General features: G+C 40.1%; 1 protein-coding gene across 7 annotated transcripts in view; it reads left to right on the forward strand.

The window, feature by feature from the left end:
* Positions 1–19465, forward strand: part of ATXN2 (ataxin 2) — a 151023-nt gene that overhangs the window by 85275 nt on the left and 46283 nt on the right. For 4 of the 7 annotated variants that reach the window (XM_023516870.1, XM_023516871.1, XM_023516873.1 and 1 more), the window contains exons 12-18: positions 2688–2885; positions 3238–3345; positions 4140–4210; positions 13284–13588; positions 14671–14734; positions 17392–17544; positions 17921–17987. In XM_023516870.1, coding sequence (XP_023372638.1) covers positions 2688–2885; positions 3238–3345; positions 4140–4210; positions 13284–13588; positions 14671–14734; positions 17392–17544; positions 17921–17987 — 966 coding nt within the window. The remainder of the gene's footprint in view (positions 1–2687; positions 2886–3237; positions 3346–4139; positions 4211–13283; positions 13589–14670; positions 14735–17391; positions 17545–17920; positions 17988–19465) is intronic. The other 3 variants (XM_003795987.2, XM_023516872.1, XM_023516874.1) reach the window with 1 other exon arrangement.

Genomic DNA, 19465 nt, shown 5'->3' on the forward strand with positions numbered 1-19465 from the left:
CAGGGGGACAGCTTGAGGCTCTGTCTCAAAAAAAAAAAAAAAAAAAAAAAAACTAGAGAGCTAAAACACGCAATTAATATTTTTTTATTGGTCTTACTACATTTTAGTCAGTCCATTGAATCTTTAAAAGAAACTAGGTCTTGAAACTTAAGTTTAAGCCAAAAAATAATTTTAAAACCCAGCTCTGTTACTGTCTGTATTTAGTTTTATATAGTCTGTTCACCTTCATGTAATTGTACTATAATTCCTTTTTACTTTGTACTTTTTTCTTGGTCTTCAATTCTTTTTAAATCTAACATAAAAATAGAAATTTAAAAAATCACTTTCAGCTGTTCTATTACCATATACTATATGTTCTTGAAAGGAATTTCTAGTTGTTAGACACAAAGTTGTTAGGGACACACCCAGAGAGTAGTGTTACAGGTTTACTCTTTATACTAATTGGAAAAATGATAATTGTTCAATAATAGTTTCCTTTGTGGTTTATAAAAAAACCAAAACACTGAAATGAAATATATTGAACTGTTTTCTCTAAACTTTTGAAGTTGAGCTTTGCAAATAGGTTTATAATAGTATATAAAATTTATTGGATGCTTACTTTTACATCAAGAACAACAACCCCTTTTTGTATTATCTTATCCTTTTGGCCAAATTGGGTCCTGATCTCCTTATTTACTGTAGGGGATCTCGATGTTGCAAAAAAGAGCACATAGGATGTGCTACAAGGTGCCGAATGCTATTTTAGTGTATTATTAGAATGAGGAGAGATAAGTCTATTTCTTACACATCTCCCTTTTAAGAGAAATAATCAATTTAATCAGTTCAGCTTTTTAGTATGGAATATGTTGATTAAAAAGTGGCATTTATCCTGCCTTAGGGAATCCTTTTTCCAACTTCATCAAAAATACTGCATTTTAGAATGAATGCATTTAGTTAGGAGGGAAAACCATAGTTGTATTATCTACTGCTATTGTTCCTCAGATTCTGGTGTTCTCTCTTACCACTACTCTTAGGACTTTCTGTTGTTGTTTAGTTTTTAATCCTAGGACTTTCAAAAAGAAAACAGGGTGATGGAGCCACGTGTAGTGGCTCTGGCCTGTAATCCCAGCACTTTGGGAGGCCGAGGAGGGAGGATCACTTGAGCCCATGAATTTGAGACCAGCCTGAGCAACATAGCCAGGCTCCATGTCTATGGAAAATAATAAAAGAAATTAGCTAGGTGTGGTGGTGCTAAACTGTACTCCCAGCTACTCTGAAGGCTGAAACAGGAGGATCATTTGAGTTTAAGAGATTTTGGTTACAGTGAGCTATGATAATGATAGCTGAGCCTGAGCAACAGAGCAATCTCTGTCTTTTTAAAAAAAAAAAAGTTGGCTGGGCGGGTGGCTCATGCCTATAATCCTAGCACTGTGGGTGACCTAGGTGTATGGATTGCCCTGAGCTCACAGGTTTGATACAGCCTGAGCAAGAGGGAGACCCTGTCTCTAAAAATAAATGGGCATTGTGGCGAGTGCCTGTAGTCCTAGCTACTTGGGTGGCTGTGGCCAGAGAATTGCTTGTGCCCAAGAATTGGACATTGCCGTGAATTACGGTGCCATGGCACTCTACAAGGGGTTCAAAGTGAGACTTGGTCTCAAAAAAAAAAAGAAAAGGCAAACAAGATGATTGATAAAAGGGTAAGGGAACTGAAGAGGAATTTGGGGGATAGGGCAGAGTCTCTGTTGCCCAGGCTGGAGAGCGGTGGTGTGATCACAGCTCACTGCAACTTTGAGCTCCTGGGCTCAAGCAGTCCTATTACCCTTATCCTCTCAAAGTGCTGGGATTACAAGCATGAGTTACCATGCCAGGCCTCTGCTTTTTTTTTAAAACATAATTTTCTCTGTTCCTGTCTTACCTGTTTTTCTTTCCTTTTCTTAGGGAAATACCTATATAAAGAAAATTATTGGTGTTATAATTTTTTTCGTTTGCCCAGGCTAGATGCAGCAGTTCTCAACCTGTGGGTTGCAACCCACAGGAACTGTATTAAAGGGCCACAGCATTAGGAAGGTTGAGAACCACTGGGCTAGAGTGTAGTGTTGTGTTAACAGCTTACTACAACCTTAAACTCCTGGACTGGGCTGAAGCGATCCTCTTGACTCAGGCTCCTGAGTAGCTGATACTATACAGCAGGCGTCCTCAAACTATGGCCCACAGGCCACACGTGGCCCTCCAAGGACATTTATTGGGCCCACCAGGTGTTTTTGCCGCTGCTGCCTGTCCTGCTTAGCAGCCGACTCATCCCCGGGCCCACAGTCCGGCCCTCCAATGGTCTGAGGGACAGTGAACTGGCCCCCTGTTTAAAAAGTTGGAGGACCCCTGCTATACAGGCTTATAACCACCAAACCAAGCTAATTTTCTTTCTTTTTTTCCCTTTCCCTCCCACTTCTCTTCCCCTCCCCCTCCCCTCTTTCTTCTTCCCCTTCCTTCTTTTTTTTTCTCTTTGTAGAAATAGGGTCTTACTACATTGCTCAGGCTGGTTTCAAACCCCTGAGCTCAAGGGATCTTCCCATCTCAACCTCCCAAGTACAGGGATTACAGGCAAGAACCACTGTGCCTGGTCATATTTTGTATAGAGCTTCAAAAAATCCTATTTGAGGAAGTGACATTTGAGCTAAAAATGTAATAAATAAAATTTCCCTTTTTTCTAGTTCCACGATTATCCCCTAAAACTCACAGACCCAGGTCACCCAGACAGAACAGTATTGGAAATACTCCCAGTGGGCCAGTTCTTGCTTCTCCCCAAGCTGGAATTATTCCAACTGAAGCTGTTGCCATGCCTCTTCCAGCTGCATCTCCTACACCTGCTAGTCCTGCATCTAACAGAGCTGTTACCCCATCTATTGAGGGTAAGAAACAGCTTCTAGATCCATAGTGTCATTTGTGAAGTTGAGAATTAGAGGTTTATATGATTTTTACTCATATAGATAGGTATTTTGAATACACATTTAATATTTTTGTGTACATGAAGTTAGTTATTTAATACCACTAATTTAATATATATCATGTCTGGTGTTATGAAGACTAACACTGTTGAGTTTCAAATACCTATATAAAGAAAATTACTGTGTTGTAGTAATTTGTTTGAATAAAAATATTCTTTTTTAGAAACATAGGAAATCAAAATTACTATTCATTGTTTTCCCATTTTGCTTGTCTAACTTCTATCTAATTGAATTTTTTTAAAAAACTATTTTCTAGCTAAAGATTCCAGGCTTCAAGATCAGAGGCAGAACTCTCCTGCAGGGAATAAAGAAAATATTAAACCCACTGAAACATCACCTAGCTTCTCAAAAGCTGAAAATAAAGGTTAGAGTTTTAAAGAGTCTTTAAGAGGCCTAGCTATAGAAATACGAAGGGTAATGTCTAATTTCATGCCCAGTACAGAATATTTTTGTTCAATACTTTCTTGTGTGGATATATAAATGTGCAGTTTTACAAATGCAAAATCCAAAATTAGTATTTGAAATTATAATTTTTTTGATAATGCATCTTATTTCTAATTTTGTTTTTGAGACAGGGTCTCACTTTATCACCCTTGGTAGAGTGCCATGGCATCACACAGCTCACAGCAACCTCCAGCCTGCAACTCCTGGGCTTAGGCGATTCTCCTGCCTCAGCCTCCCGAGCAGCTGGGACTACAGGCGCCTGCCACAACGCCTGGCTATTTTTTTGTTGCAGTTCAGCTAGGGCGGGATTTGAACCCACCACCCTCGGTGCATGGGGCCAGTGCCCATAGTCTTTTGGGGTTTTTTTGTTCTTGTTGTTTTATTTTTGAGACAGAGTCTCACTTTGTTGCCCTCAGTAGAGTGCTGTGGCGTCACAGCTCTTGGGCTAGGACAATTCTCTTGCCTCAGCCTCCCGAGTTGCTGGGACTATAGGCGCCTGCCACAACGCCCGGCTATTTTTTGGTTGCAGCCATCATTATTGTTTGGCAGGCTCAGGCTAGAATTGAACCTGCCAGCCCAGGTGTATGTGGCTGGTGCCTTAGCCGCTTGAGCCACAGGCGCCAAGCCATCTTACAATTTCTAATATCCATTTTAAAATAATTTTAAGTTAAAGTTTATAAATACATCTGTATCTAACAGTTCTTAATTTTACAGGTATATCACCAATTGTTTCTGAACATAGAAAACAGATTGACGATTTAAAGAAATTTAAGAATGATTTTAGGGTAAGTGTTGTATGGACTAATGAATTAAGATTTCAAAAAATTAGCAATAAACATTTCTAAGGACTTTTTTTATCATTTTACAAAAATGCACTATGTGTGCACTCAGAAACATTGAGCCATGTGTGTAGAAAAGGTGAATTTTCTTAAGGTAGTTTTTGCCTATCCTTTAAGTGAGATAAGTAAAATTAGGAGATGGTAACAACAATGTATGTATCAAATGAAAGAGTATTATCCTGATACATGGAGCCACCATAGTTTATTTGTCATTAATTTGATTACTCTGTCCAGTGAAGCTAGATTTTAGTAGAGTAAGCTAAGTCATTAGTTATTTGGAATGGTGAGTGGAACATACTAGACTCTTAACATTCTGAGGTAGTTGCAGATTTAGACTTTGTGCATAAATGTGTTCTGATACAAATCTTTGTATAATGCACCATTTGTCTTAAGATAAGCTTCACTGAATATTCTTGATGACTATTTTATTGTTTTGCGTATATTTACTGTAATATACTATAGATATACTATATACTATAGATAGACTATATCTATAGATATACTATAGATACTATACTATAGTATATAGATATACTATACTGTAATATACTATAGATATAAGGTAGGTGTTGAGACCAACATGGACTCAAAAAATCTTCTTAAAACTTAGTTTCTTATAAGTGAAAAATCTGATTATCAGCTTTGTTTTTTCAAAGTAGATGAATAGGTCAAAGGCAAAAGGCAGGTCAGGTGTGGTGGCATGTGTCTGTATTGCTGACTATTGGGAGGCTGAGGTGAGAGGGTTGTTTGAGCCCAGGAATTTCAGGTGACAATAAAATATGATTGTGCCACTGCACTCTAGCCTGGGTAACAGAGTGAGACCTTGCCCTTAAAAACAAATAAGTAAATAAATAAAAGGACAAAAGGCATCTTTTTTTCCAGCCAGTGTTTTAACTTTCTAAAATTTAATTTTGTTGCTAATAGCTTCATTCTTGACTTATTGGCAACATTCTAAATGTTACACATTATTTACTATTCTTGTACATGTATCTGTTTAGTTTTAATGCTGTTAACAGTTCATTTAAATTTTAATGTGTTAAACTGTAGTTAACACATACAAATAATATACAGAATAATGAATGAGTGCGTGATCATGTGTCCACTTCATGCTGCTGAGTGAGTCAAGCATTTCAACATAATTAACCACCTCTTGTATGCTTACCCCATCTCAGCTGCTGCTTCCTCTTTCCGTCCAGGAAGAAGGGTTTCTTTCCTATGCAGTACTTTACACTTACGCAGCATATGAATAGACCCCTAAGCCATAGATAGATTTTGCATAATATTAAATATGCTATAAGTTATGTCCTGCTGTATGTATCGTTCCCCATTTTTTCTCCTCAGCGTTCATGTTTTCTTTTTTAAACAATCATTCAGTCCCCTCTATAGTATACTAGCATTGAATTTATTATGTAATAAAGGAAATAAATATTTTGACTTTGAAACATATGTTAGCACATTTTTATAACAGCTTTATTGAGATGTAATTTATATATACAGTTCTACCATTCAAAGTGTACAAGTGAGTGGTTTTTAGTATTCACATCATTGTGCAGACATCACCACAATCCATTTTATTTTATTTTTTTAAGAGACAGAGTCTCACTTTGTCACCCTCAGTAGATTGCTGTGGCGTCACAGATCACAGCAGTCTCCAGCTCTTGGGCTTAGGTGATTCCCTTGCCTCAAGCCTCCCAAGTAGCTGGGACTATAGGCACCGGCCACACCACCTGGCTATTTTTTGTTGCAATTTGGCTGGGGCTGGGTTCAAACTTGCTACTCTCGATATTATGGGGCCTGTGCCCTACTCACAGCCATATGTGCCACCCTCAATTTTATTTATTTATCTTTGATACAGAGTCTCACTATATCACTCTTGGTAGAGTGCTGTGGTGTCACAGCTCACAGCAACCTCAAACTCTTGGGCTTAAGTTATTCTCTTGCCTCAGCCTCCCAAGTCTCTGGGACTACAAGCACCCACCACAACACCTGGCTGTTTTTTTGTTGCAGTTGTTATTGTTGTTTTAGCTGGCCTGGGCCAGGCTTGAACCTGCTAGCCTCTGTGAATGTGGCTGGCCCCTACTGACTGAGAGACTGAGCTACGGGTGCCACCACCACAATCAATTTTAAAACATTTTCCTCACCCCCAAAAGAATGTACTCCCTGTTTGCCTCTTTCCCCAGGCTTCAGCAACAACTAATGTTTTTTTCTGTCTCTGGATTGCCTATTCTGAACATTCGTACAGGTAGAATATACCATGATGTGGCCTTTTATAATAGGCTAACTATACTTAGCATATGTTTTCAGGGTTCATCCATGTTGGAACATGTATCTGTATTTCATTTCTTTTTTAGGCTGAGTAAGATTCAGTTACATGGATAATACTACATCTTGTTTATTCATTCATCAGTTGGTGGCTGTTTGGGTTGTTCCCACCTTTTGACTATTACGAATTATGCTGCTGTGAATAGTAGTATGTGGTTTTTTTGTGGTTTTGTGTTTTCCTTTCTCTTGTGTAATTACCTATAAGTAGAATGTCTGGGTCATATGGTAACTCTGTGTTTAACATTCTAAGGAACTGCCAAGCTATTTGCCAAGGCAGCTGCATTGCTTTACATTCCTACCAGTAGTGTATGGAGGTTCTTTTTTTTTTTTTTTGAGACAGGGTCTTGTTTTGTCACCTGGACGAGAGTATCTTTGTAGCCCACTGCAAACTCAAATTCCTTGGCTCAAGTGATAACTCCTGATTTAGCCTCCCAAGTAGCTGAGACTACATACAGGCATGCACTACCACACCTGGCTAATTTTTCTGTTACTTTGAGGGATAGGATCTCACTTTTGCTCAGGTTAGTCACCAGCTTGTGGCCTCATGTGATTTTTCAACCTTAGCCTCCTTAAAGTCCTAGGATTCTGTGGGTTGTCTTTTTACTGTATTGTGCTTTGAAGTACAAACATTTTTAATTTTGATGATGGCAACTTTATTTAGTTAATGCTTCTGCTTATTTATAATTGGCACATAATAATTAACATTCTTATGGAATCTAAATTCATTCTTTTGCATGTAGGTAGATATTAGTTGTCCCAGCACCATCTGTTGAAAAGACTGTTCTTTCCACCACTGAATTTTTTCACATTTATTGAAAGTCAACTGATTGATTGCAAATATGACTCTAAATTCTCCTTCATTAATCTTTATGCTTATTCTCATACCAATACCATACTGTCTTGATTAGAGTGAGTATATTTTAAAGGGCTGTACTTTTTTATTTAATAGAAGACTTTTTGGCTATCATATTAAGTCACACCTTTTGCAAACCTTCATTAATATTTCACTTTCAGATTTCAAGTAGGAGCAGCATTATAAGTTTATGTTTTTTGGTTTTTTGTTTTGTTTTATTTTAGAGACAGAGTCTTACTTTGTCACCCTCAGTAGAGGGCCATGGCGTTGCAGCTCACAGCAACCTCCAACTCCCAGGCTTAAGTGATCCTCCTGCCTCCGCCTCCCAAGTAGCTGGGACTACAGGTGCCCACCACAACACGCCCAGCTATTTTTTGGTTGCAGTCATCATTGTTGTTTGGTGGGCCAGGCTGGATTTAAACCTGCCAGCTCTGGTGTATATGACTGGCGCCTTAGCTACTTGAGCCAAAGGCACTGAGCCAATGCCCAGCTATTTTTATTGTTGTTGGAATTTGGCCAAGCCTGGGTTTGAACCTGCTACCCTGAGTATATCAGGCTGACACCCTACTCGCTGAGCCACAGGCACCAATCAAAAGTTTAGGTATTTTTTTAGTCTTATTACTTTTCAGAGCCCAAATAATCAAATGTATTAAGTCTTTTATGAATAACTCCCTGATTTATAAGCAAATACTAGAAAGCAGTGATTTTTATAAAATGTTTGAGGGTGAGCTTTATAACTGTTCTCTTCACATAAAATACTGTTGATAGGCTCGGCGCCTGTGGCTCAAGCGGCTAAGGCGCCAGCCACATACACCTAAGGTGGCGGGTTCGAATCCCCAGCCCAGGCCCGCCAAACAACAACGATGGCTGCAACCAAAAAAATGGCCAGGAGTTGTGGCGGGCGCCTGTGGTCCCAGCTGCTTGGGAGGCTGAGGCAGGAGACTCGCTTGAGCCCAGGAGTTGGAGGTTGCTGTGAGTGTGATGCCATGACACTTTACCCAAGGGGATAGCTTGAGGCTCCGTCTAAAAAAAAAAAAATACTGTTGATATTCACTTAGGTTTATTGCATATTTCCTTTATACCAGGCAGTGTTCTAAATGCTAAAGTGTTAATTAAATCTTTTATTGTCCCAACATCTTTAAAGCAAGTTTCATTTTTATCTGTATATTAAGAAACTGAGGCAGAAAGACGTTAGAGGTAGGTGCAGTGGTTCAAGCCTGGAGCCCTGACACTCGGAGTGGCTCAGGTGGGAGGATCACCTGAGCCTCAGGAGTTTGAGATCAGCCTGAGCAAGAGTAAAACCTCATCTCTGCAAAAACCAGAATAACTAGCTGGGTGTTATGTTTCATTCCTATAGTTAGAGTTACCTGTGAGTCTGAGGTAGGAAGATCACTCTAACCCAGGAGTATGAGGTTGCTGTGAGCTATGCTGATGCCACTGTGCTGGGCTGGGGCATCAGAGTGTGAGACTCTGTCTTCAGGCACAAAAAAAAAAGTAGTTAAATAATTTTCCCACAGTCACATGCCTGGTAAATGGCAGGCCCTGGCCATCTGGTATTCAAGCTTCTAGCAATGCTTTGAACAGTAACTAATGCGTAGTATGTAGTTCAGTGAATGAATCATCAGTGCCACCCCCATGACATGCACATGGCCCTGAATTACATTTGTTAACAGAAATTTCTAGGGTTTCATTGAGACAGAATCCACCCCCCAACCTTTTCCCTTGAGAGCCATCTACTGGTTCTAAATACAGTTATGTAAGAGTGCTAATAGCTTTGTTGTGTAAGAATTGCTAGTGATTCGATCTATTATGAGTTAATGATGTGGGTTTTAGAGGTAAATAGACAGGAGTTTGAATCTTGGCCTCCATACACCACATGTACAACATTTCCGCATGTTATCTACTCCCCCTAAGCCCAAGTGGGATAATTGTAGAGCCTGCTTCATAGTGTTCCTGTGAGTGCTAAATAAGATACTGCCTGTAAAGTGTTTACCATGGTGGTTGGTACATAGTGTATACTCAATACATGTTAGGTCACATTACCAAAAATATAGAAGAACCTACACTGTACTGGCTATAACATTTTCTTGTTCTTTGAGTCATGTAAGAATCTCAGTTTTCCACTGGGCACAATGGCTTAGGCCTGTAATCCCAGCAGTTTGAGTGGCTGAAGTAGAATGATCACTCAAGACCAGGAGTTCATGACTAGCCTGGACAACACAATAACACCCCATTTCTACCAAAAAACTTAAAACTGTAGGCATAGTGGCATGCACTTGTAGTCCTAGGTACTTGGGAGGCTGAGGCAAGATCATCTTAACCCAAGAGTTTGAGGTTGCGGTGAGCAAGGATCACATCACTGTATTACAGGCTGAGGAACAGAAAGAGACCTTGTCTCTTAAGAAAGAAAAAGAAAGAAAGAAATTATCAAGTATGGTGGCTTACAACTGTGTAATCCTAGTATTTTGGGAGGCCCAGTTGGGAGAATCACTCAAGCTAAGGTGTTCAAGACCAGCCTGAACAGGAATGAGACTTCATCTTTACTAAACATAGAAAAATTAGCTGGGTGTCATGTTGCACACCTACAGTCCCAGCCACTAGAGAGTCTGAGGCAGGAGGAACACATGAGCCCAGGAGTTTGAGGTTGCAGTGAACTATGATTACACCACTGCACTCTACTTAAGGTAACAGAGCAAGACTCGTGTCTAAAAAAAAAAAAAAAAAAAAAAAGACTTTAAGTTGGAGGATACCACAGAGAGGAAATACAGCAGAGTACTTAAAAGCAGGAATTTATTTTAGTTTTCCTTTAGCTTTGTGATTTTTAAGATGGTAATGTTAGTGTTTACATCAAATAGGGCTTTAGTGAAGACCAAGTCTATAAATAGTTTAGACATGTCCAATTCATAGTAAGTACTGTAGATGTTTGCCATTATCTGATTCATAGTTAGAACCAAAAGTCTAATTTTTGCCTTTATTCAGGGCCTGTTTTAATAAACACTGAAGTCTTCTGCAATATAGTTGGTCTATTATGTGTCTATATACTAAAAATTTTTGTGGCTGGGCATGGTGGCTCACACCTATAATCAGAGTCCTTAGGGAGGCCTTGAAAGGATTGCTTGAGGGCAGGAGTTCAAGACCACCTGGGCAACAGTGAGACCTCCTCTCTATGACAAATAGGAAAATTAGCCAGATGTGGTGGTACACACCTATAATTGCAGCTTCTCAGGATATTGAAGCTGGAAGGTCACTGGAGCCCAGGAGTTTGAGATTGCAGTGAGCTGTGGTGATGCCCACAACCCTAGCCCAGACAGTGGAGTGAGGCCCTGTCTTGGGGGAAAAAATAATCAAAAAGATTTTTGTGGGCTTGGAACTCGTAGCACAGCGGTTACAGTGCCAGCCACATACACTGAGGCTAGTGGGTTTGAACCCGACCCAGGCCAGCTAAATAACGATAACTGCAAGAAAAAATAGCCAAGCGTTGTGGCGGTCGCCTGTAGTCCTAGCTACTTGGGAGGCTGAGGCAAGAGAATCACTTAAAACCCAAGAGTTTGAAGTTCTTCTGAACTGTGACGCCACAGCACTCTTAACCAAGGGCAACATAGTTAGACTCTGTCTCAAAAAAAAAAAGATTATTGTGAACATTAAGTTCATGTCACTGGGCTCAAATAAATGCCCCGGCAGCATTTTCCCTCAGCCACTTGAGGGATATACAGTGAAGCTTGAGCTGCCCTTCAGTTACATAATGGCCTCTACTATGACACCAAGAACTTTGGTAATCTTTAAAATTAGTTTCCTGGTGCTGAGGCTGAAGCTGAGACACTCTTATCTCTCTCCAATCTTGAGGTACTCCTTCTGCTGTGTAGGTTGCGATGCAACCTGGGGCTCTTGCTTTTTTGTTTGTGTGTGTTCTCATTTCCACTTTTGCTGACCTCCTTGCTGCCCGTCATTCTCTTTTCCTTCTCTTTTTTTCTTTTATGGGGGATGGCATATTACGTCATCTTTGAGCCACTGGTAACATTTATTTCTTCTGGTCTATAATCATAATCATTTTACTTATTTGACCAATGTGTTTTTCTTCTGCCTTTTTTGATGATTCTTGGTTTTGCAATTTCTTCCTTCATTTCTTTCTTTTTTTTTTGAGACAGAGTCTTACTTTGTTGCCCTCAGTAGAGTGCTATGGCAACACAGCTCACAGCAACCTCAAACTCTTGGGCTTAAGTGATTCTCTTGCCTCAACCTTGCAAGTAGCTGGGACTACAGGTACTCACCACAGTGCACAGGTTTTTTTTGAGACAGAGCCTCAAGCTGTCCCCTTGGGTACAGTGCCATGGCATCACAGCTCATAGCAACCTCCAACTCCTGGGCTCAAGTGAGTCTCCTGCCTCTGCCTCCCAAGTAGCTGGGACCACAACGCCCGGCTATTTATTTTTTGGTTGCAGCCGTCATTGCTGTTTGGCAGGCCCGGGCTGGATTCGAAACCACCAACGCAGTTGTATGTGGCTGGCACCTTAGCTGCTTGAGCCACAGGCGCCGAGCCCAGCGCACAGGTATTTTTAGAGACAAGATCTCGCTCTGGCTCAGACTCAATCCAGAGTGTTGGATTACAGGTGTAAGCCACTGCACCCACCCTTGGTTTTGCAAATTTTTTTCTTTATAGATAGGGGATGTAACTGACCAGTGTGTCTAGTCATATCTCCTTCTGAATCTATCTGCCCCTCATCTTCTAAGCCTAGTAGGCCCAGACCTTATTCCTGCCTCCATATGACCTCACCACATACTCACTTGGTCCTCCTTCCAGTTCATTTCCCACAAAGATGCTGTGTTCATCTTTGTGAATGGTAAATCTGCTCAGTATTCTACGTTGCCTAAATTTCCTCAGTAACTTCCATTAACCTGAGAGTTAAAAGACAGAGTCTTTTTTTCTTTCTTTCTTTTTTTTTTTTTTTTTTTGAGACAATTTTATTATGTCTCCCTTGGTAGAATACCATGGCATCATAGCTCACAGCAACCTCAAACTCTTGGGCTTAAGCAATTCTCTTGCCTCAGCCTCCCAAGTAACTGCAACTACAGGTGCCCGCCACAACACCCAGCTGTTTTTGGTTATAGTTGTCATTGTTGTTTAGCAGGCCCAGACTGTATTTGAGCCTACCAGCTCTGGTGTTTATGCCTGGCTCCCTAGCCACTGAGCTAGAGGCACTGAGCCTAAAAGGCAGAGTCTTTACCGGGGCTTTTAAGTTCCTTTATTGTCTGCTTCTTCTTGATGAGTTTGTCATTTCTTGGACCTGTGCATGTGTGTCCCACTGTTGCTCCAGGCACTAATGCTGTTCTGTTGTGCTGGAGCTGTCTTCTCCCTTTCCTTTATATTTTATAAGTTGTTTCTTTTACTTACACTCATCTCCATTCCAAACACCTCTGTTAAACTACTTTCACTGCTTAGACTAGATGATGCTCCCATTGAGAAACCTTTCCTTCATATAGATTTCTTTTTCTATGGGATTCTATAGCATTTACTGCATTTTGTTGTTAATTGTCTCATCTCATTAAGATGACAAGTACAGGATGAAGGGAACTATTTTTTATATTTCCAAAACCCAGCAGGCACACTTTCTGACATGTGGTAGGCACTCTTTTAACTATTGAATTTTTGAGGCCTTGGACATTTGAAATCTTTGATAACTGTGGTTGTATTGTGGAAACAGTCTTTTACAGTTGTCTTATAATAAAACACTTGGTCTTATGCAAAACATTTCATACCTACAGATAATATTACTTTGCTTATGCTCATGGCAAAAATTACTAGAGTATTTAAAAAATATTTTAAGTATAATTGTCTCCTTTATTTAGTTACAGCCAAGTTCTACTTCTGAATCTATGGATCAACTACTAAACAAAAATAGAGAGGGAGAAAAATCAAGAGATTTGATCAAAGACAAAATTGAACCAAGTGCTAAGGACTCTTTCATTGAAAATAGCAGCAGCAACTGTACCAGTGGCAGCAGCAAACCGAATAGCCCCAGCATGTCCCCTTCAATACTTATTAACACAGAGCACAAGAGGGGACCTGAGGTCACATCCCAAGGGGTTCAAACTTCCAGTCCAGCATGTAAACAAGAGAAGGATGATAAAGAAGAGAAGAAAGATGCAGCTGAGTGAGTAAACCTGGGACTTAGCACTCTCGATACTCAGTTCTTTTTTTTTTTTTTTTTTTAAGGCATTTGAGTCCTTCAAACTCAAATCTTTGTGGACTCTTAGATTGCTTTATAAATGCCCTTTAAGTTGCAAACAACTGGTCCAAACAAATAGCATTTTAAGTAAATTAGGTTATTGTATACTGCACTACTCTTCTCCCTACTCCATTTTTGCACCCCCAGACAGAAAACAAAACTGAGCATAAATGAAGGGAGATTTTTCTATAAATGTATAGGAGATGAAAATTACCAATATTGTATTTAGAACTCCTCTCCCCTGGACTCCAGTCAGTAGTCACCCATGCTGTGCTGCTGGGACTCAGAACTGCTACTGCCAAGAAGAGAGGTATCTGGTGCCCCTATTTCATCAGAAACAATGTTGTAGTTGGTGTTTAAATTTTTTAAATAGATTTAATTTTGTACATCCAATATGTTATCACTTAAATGGGCTTTAATGGGCTAACTTGAGAACTTAACCACCAGTGGTTTGTTTGCTGGATGCCAACCAAGCCAGTTACAGCTGAGCTTTTAGAATATAGCTTACTGATAAGTTTGGGACTACTTATTCTTGATTTGAGGCAAAAATTTTTATTAGAGCCATGATTTTTCCCCCCAGGTGCATCATATAGAAAATACCTTATCACATAAAAATTACTGCTTGCTACAGAATTCGTGTATTAAGGATTGTTTTTAAAGATATTGTAAGGAGCTACCATCTTTTCATTTCAAGTATTTATTGATTGACTTTTAGAGAAGCAATTATGTATTACTCAAAGTTTTTTTTAAAAATTGTCTTTTATGGCCAATTATTTTATGAGATTAAGGAATAGGCAGTGTAAGAATGTGTGTTTTTTATTTTTTCATTTGTTTTGAGAGTGTGCTTTTTAATAAAGAGCATAATTAATGATCTTCTTGTGAGAATAGTTTAAAAATAGCACTGTATATGTTCTGCAGGCTTTAAAAAATTGTCAGGTATAGAAGATTTTAGAGAAACATAAGTACCATGCAGATTTCAGTAGCCTTTGTATTTTTTTCTGGTTTAGGCAAGTCAGGAAATCAACATTGAATCCCAATGCAAAGGAGTTCAACCCACGTTCCTTTTCTCAGGTAAGTTTATTACTTTCTTTGAGGTAACCTAGTCTCTAAAAAAAATTACTATAGGGCAGCACCGGTGGCTCAAAGGAGCAGGATGCTGGTCCATATGCTGGAGGTGGTAGGTTCAAACCCAGCCTTGGCCAAAAACTGCAAAAAAAGAAAAAAAAAATTACTATTAATTAGTAGCAGTCCTTCTTCTATACCAGCCATCTAAATTCAGTTGTAGTATAATAAAAACAACTTTTTTTCCCTTGTATGTTCATTGGTGAAAATTCTCTGCCAATTAAAAAGCTCCTTATTTTGTCTTCAATTAGATGTGATCTTGGGGAAGTCTTTGTATTTTTTTTAACTCAGAAATCAAAGATGGGCTTGGTGCCCATAGCAAAGTGGTTGTGGTGCTGGCCATATGCACCGAGACTGATGGGTTCGAACCCTGCCTGGGCCAGCTAAACAATGACAACTGCAACAAAAAAATAGCCAGGCATTGTGACAGGTGCCTGTAGTCCCAGCTGCTTGGGAGGCTGAAGCAGGAGAATCTCTTAAGCCCAAGAGTTTGAGGTTGGTGTGAGCTGTGGTGCCATGGCACTCTATGGAGGGCAACATAGTGAAACTGTCTCAAAAAAAAAAAAAAAGAAATCAAAGATGTTTGACAGCTAGGCTGTGAGGTTCATAGGTATGCTGTCTGCATCTGAGTGTTTTGCATGCTGGATTCAACCAATTGTATCTTAAAAGAGAGGCAGAAGGATTTTTTGAGCCTAGGAGTTTGAAGTTGCAGTGAGCTATGATGATGCCACTTCACTCTAGCCCTGGTGACATAAAAAGGCTGGGCATGGTGGCTCACACCTATTATCCTAGCACTCTGGGAGGCCAAGGCCAGTGGATTCCTTGAGCTCAGGAGTTTCAGATCAGCCTGAGCAAGAGTGACACCCTATCTCTACTAAAAGTAGAAAAATTAGCAGGGCATCATAGTAGGTGCCTGTTGTCTAGCTACTCAGGAGGTTGAGGCAACAGGATTGCTCATACCCATGAATTTGAGGTTACTGTGAGCTTTGACACCCATGGCACTCTACCCAGGGTGACAGAGTGAGACTTTGGCTCAAAAATAAATAAATAAAAATAAAATAGAGTATAAGTTAGTATTATGCTCATGTCTGTACTGAGCATGTATAGACTTTTTTCCTTGTAATATAACATCACAGTATAACTATTAGCATATATAGTATAACACATTAACAGGCATTTATGTTGTATTAGTATTATGTACAACCTAGGCATGATTTAAAAGTATTAGGGAGGATGTTTGTTGGTTAGAAACAATGCCTCCAATTCCTTAAATATCACTGCCACTATTTTTTTTTTTTTTTGAGACAGAGCCTCCAGCTGTCACCCTGGGTAGAGTGCTGTGGCATCACAGCTCACAGCAACCTCCTCCTGGGCTCAAGCGAGTCTCCTGCCTCAGCCTCCCAAGCTGGGACTACAGTCGCCCACCACAATGCCCGGCTATTTTTTGGTTGCAGCTGTCATTGTTGTTTGGCGGGGCTGGGCTGGTTTCAAACCCGCCACCTTAGGTGTATGTGGCTGGCGCCTTGGCCATTTGAGCCACAGGCACCAAGCCTCACTGCCACTATTTTTAATTTATTTTTACTGTTATTTTTGACTCCTGTATGGACACAAATACAGTAGAACCTCTGTAAGCTGACCACCAAAAGGACTGTATAACAAACTGATCAACACACAGAGGTGGCTAACATAAGGAACCAGGCCTACTGTACCTATACGTACATGTGATGCATGTCTGGTCTATGAAAATTAGTGCATCTCAAGGGAGGTGGTCAATTATAGGGGTTTTACTGTAATTTTTTATTTGTTTGTTTTTATTGAGAAAGAGTCTCACTCTGTTGCCCTCAGTAGAGTGCTATGGCGTCACAGCTCACAGCAACTCCAAACTCTTGTTGTTGTAGTTCTCATTGTTGTTTTAGCTGGCCAGGGCCAGGTTCAAACCCACTAGCCTCTGTGTATGTGCCTGATGCCCTCCCACTGAGCTATGGTGCCACCTATGGTAATATTTTTTAATTTACAAATTTTACTTTGTTTCTACAAAATCATTTTTCTTTTATTTAAAATATGTGAAAATTTATTTTTTGGTTTTTTTTTGGTTTTGTTTTTGTTTTTAAAGACAGTCTCAGTATGTCTCCCTGGGCAGAGTGCTGTGGCATCAAACCACCTCAAACTCTTGGGCTTAAGTGATTCTCTTGCCTCAGCCTTCCAAGTAGCTGGGACTACAGGCACCTGTCACAATGCCCAGCTCTTTTTTGTTGCAGTTGCATTGTTTGTTAGTCGGCCCAGCCGGGCTCAGGCCTGCCACCTTCAGTGTATTTGGCTGTGCTGTAACCACTGTGCTACAGGCGCTGACCCCTATTTTCTGTTTTTTCAATAAAAGAGACTAGTTAAAAGTAATAAAACTTAGAAAGTTTGGGGAAATTAGTCTTCAAATTTTAATGATAGGGACGGTGCCTGTGGCTCAAAGGAGTAAGGTGCTGGTTCCATATGCCAGAGGTGGTGGATTCAAACCCAGCCCTTGCCCCAAAACTGCAACAAACAAACAAACAAACAAACAAATTTCAATGATAGTTAACTTTTTACCTTGAGATAGTTTATTGTTTTTGCAGCCAAAACCTTCTACTACTCCAACTTCACCTCGGCCCCAAGCACAGCCTAGCCCATCTATGGTGGGTCATCAACAGCCAACTCCAGTTTATACTCAGCCTGTTTGTTTTGCACCAAATATGATGTACCCAGTCCCAGTGAGCCCAGGCGTACAAGTAAGTCATAGAATTTGATGTTTACTTAGCTACCCCAGTCATTTATATTAGATATGAGTACTCTTTGGCTATAGTGATCTGAGAGTATGATGGTACACAGAAGTATTTTACAGAAGGAGGCATGCAGTGTTTTGGTGTGGTGTTGGTGTATGAATCTAAGTCTGAGAATGGTTTCTGGTGAGAAAGATGATTCAGATTTACTGTAGTTTGGGTTTATATCCTTTTAGCTGTGGGTGTGATTTTATTTTTTAATGACTCATCGATACTCAAGAAACCTTTTCATAGCTAGGTCTCTAGCAACATAAAACTGAGAGTGATAGAATACCATTTTTATCATAAGATCCTAATATTAATATATATTTTTAATTCCCTCCAGCCTTTATACCCAATACCCATGACGCCCATGCCAGTGAATCAAGCCAAGACATATAGAGCAGGTAAAGGTGAGAATAATCTTGCCTGTATGTTTGCTCATAGTCTGCATGCTGCATGAATTAAGTAACTCAGTTTATAATGAATAAATAGGCCAGGTAGGGTATAATCCCAGCTCTTTGGGTGGCTAAGGTGGGAGGAGTGCTTGAGGAAGGAGTTTAAGATCAGCCTTGGCAACAACCCCTATCTCTACCCCTCCAAAAGGAAGAATTGAATTCTAAATTATATGATCTATAATCTGAATTTAAAGGTGAGTTTTTTAAAAAAGCCTTGCTAAATTAGTATGGGAGATTACTGACCTTGCTTTACTCTAATCTACATTTATTTTTCCAATGCCAAAATTTCTTTTGAAACAAAGGGGTAGCTGATTATAGAAATTAGTGTCAAAATCCTATTAGAGGGATATTTCCTCATCTTTAAAAATGAGGGAATTTGATAATCTAGTGTTACAAACTAGATCATACCTGTGTGGTTGAAGAGACTTCACAGAAAAGAATACATTTATTTTAAAGGAAATTTTTGTTGTTGTTGTTTGTTTGTTTTGAGACAGACTCTCACTTGTCTCCCTCAGTACAGTGCCATGGCGTCATAGCTTACCGCAACCTCAAACTCTGGGGCTCAAGCGATTCTCTTGCCTCAGCCTTTCATGTAGCTGGGACTATAGGCATCTGCCACAATGCCCAGCTATTTTTAGAAATGGGGGTCTTACTGTTGCTTAGGCTAGTCTTGAATCTGTGTGCTCAGGGCAGTCCACCCCTTCTGTCTCCCAAAGTGCTAGGACTATAGGCGCAAGCCACCAAGCCTCCTGCTTTTTCTATTTTTAGTAGACAGTGTGTATGGCTTTTGCTCAAGCTGGTCTGAAACGTGTGAGCTCAAGCAATTTACATGCGTCTTGGCCTCCCAAAGTGCTAGGATTACAGGTGAGAGCCACCTGCGCCCAGCCTAAAGGAAATCTTTTAACATTGAAAAATGCCAGAGTAGACTCCTTTGGTCACCCAGTTAATTTAGACCAATTAATTGCTATCATTTTATTGAGGAATAATAGAAAGTAGAATAATTTATATAAAAAGACATTTCTCAGTCCCCAGTAATTACTCATCGGAAATAAAATTTTTACTTTCTCAAAATAGTAAGATTTCTTCAGTGTGGGGTGGCACCTGTACCTCAATGAGTAGGGCGCTGGCCCCATATACCAGGGGTAGCAAGTTCAAACCCCAAGCCACCCAAACTGCAACACAATGTATCCGGGTGTAGTGGTGGGCGCCTATAGTCCCAGCTACTCAGCAGGCTGAGGCAAGAGAATCACTTAAGCCCAAGAGCTGAAGGTTGCTATAAGCTGTGATGCCACGGCACCCTACCGAGGGTCACAAAGTGAGATCACTCTGTCTCTTAAAAAAATAAACTTTAGGCTTGGCACCTGTGGCTCAAGCTGCTAAGGCGCCAGCCACATACACCTAAGGTGGCGGGTTCGAATCCCCAGCCCGGGCCC

This window comes from Otolemur garnettii, unplaced genomic scaffold, assembly GCF_000181295.1.
Source record: "Otolemur garnettii isolate 467f Iridium unplaced genomic scaffold, OtoGar3 scaffold00099, whole genome shotgun sequence".
Taxonomy (NCBI): domain Eukaryota; kingdom Metazoa; phylum Chordata; class Mammalia; order Primates; family Galagidae; genus Otolemur; species Otolemur garnettii.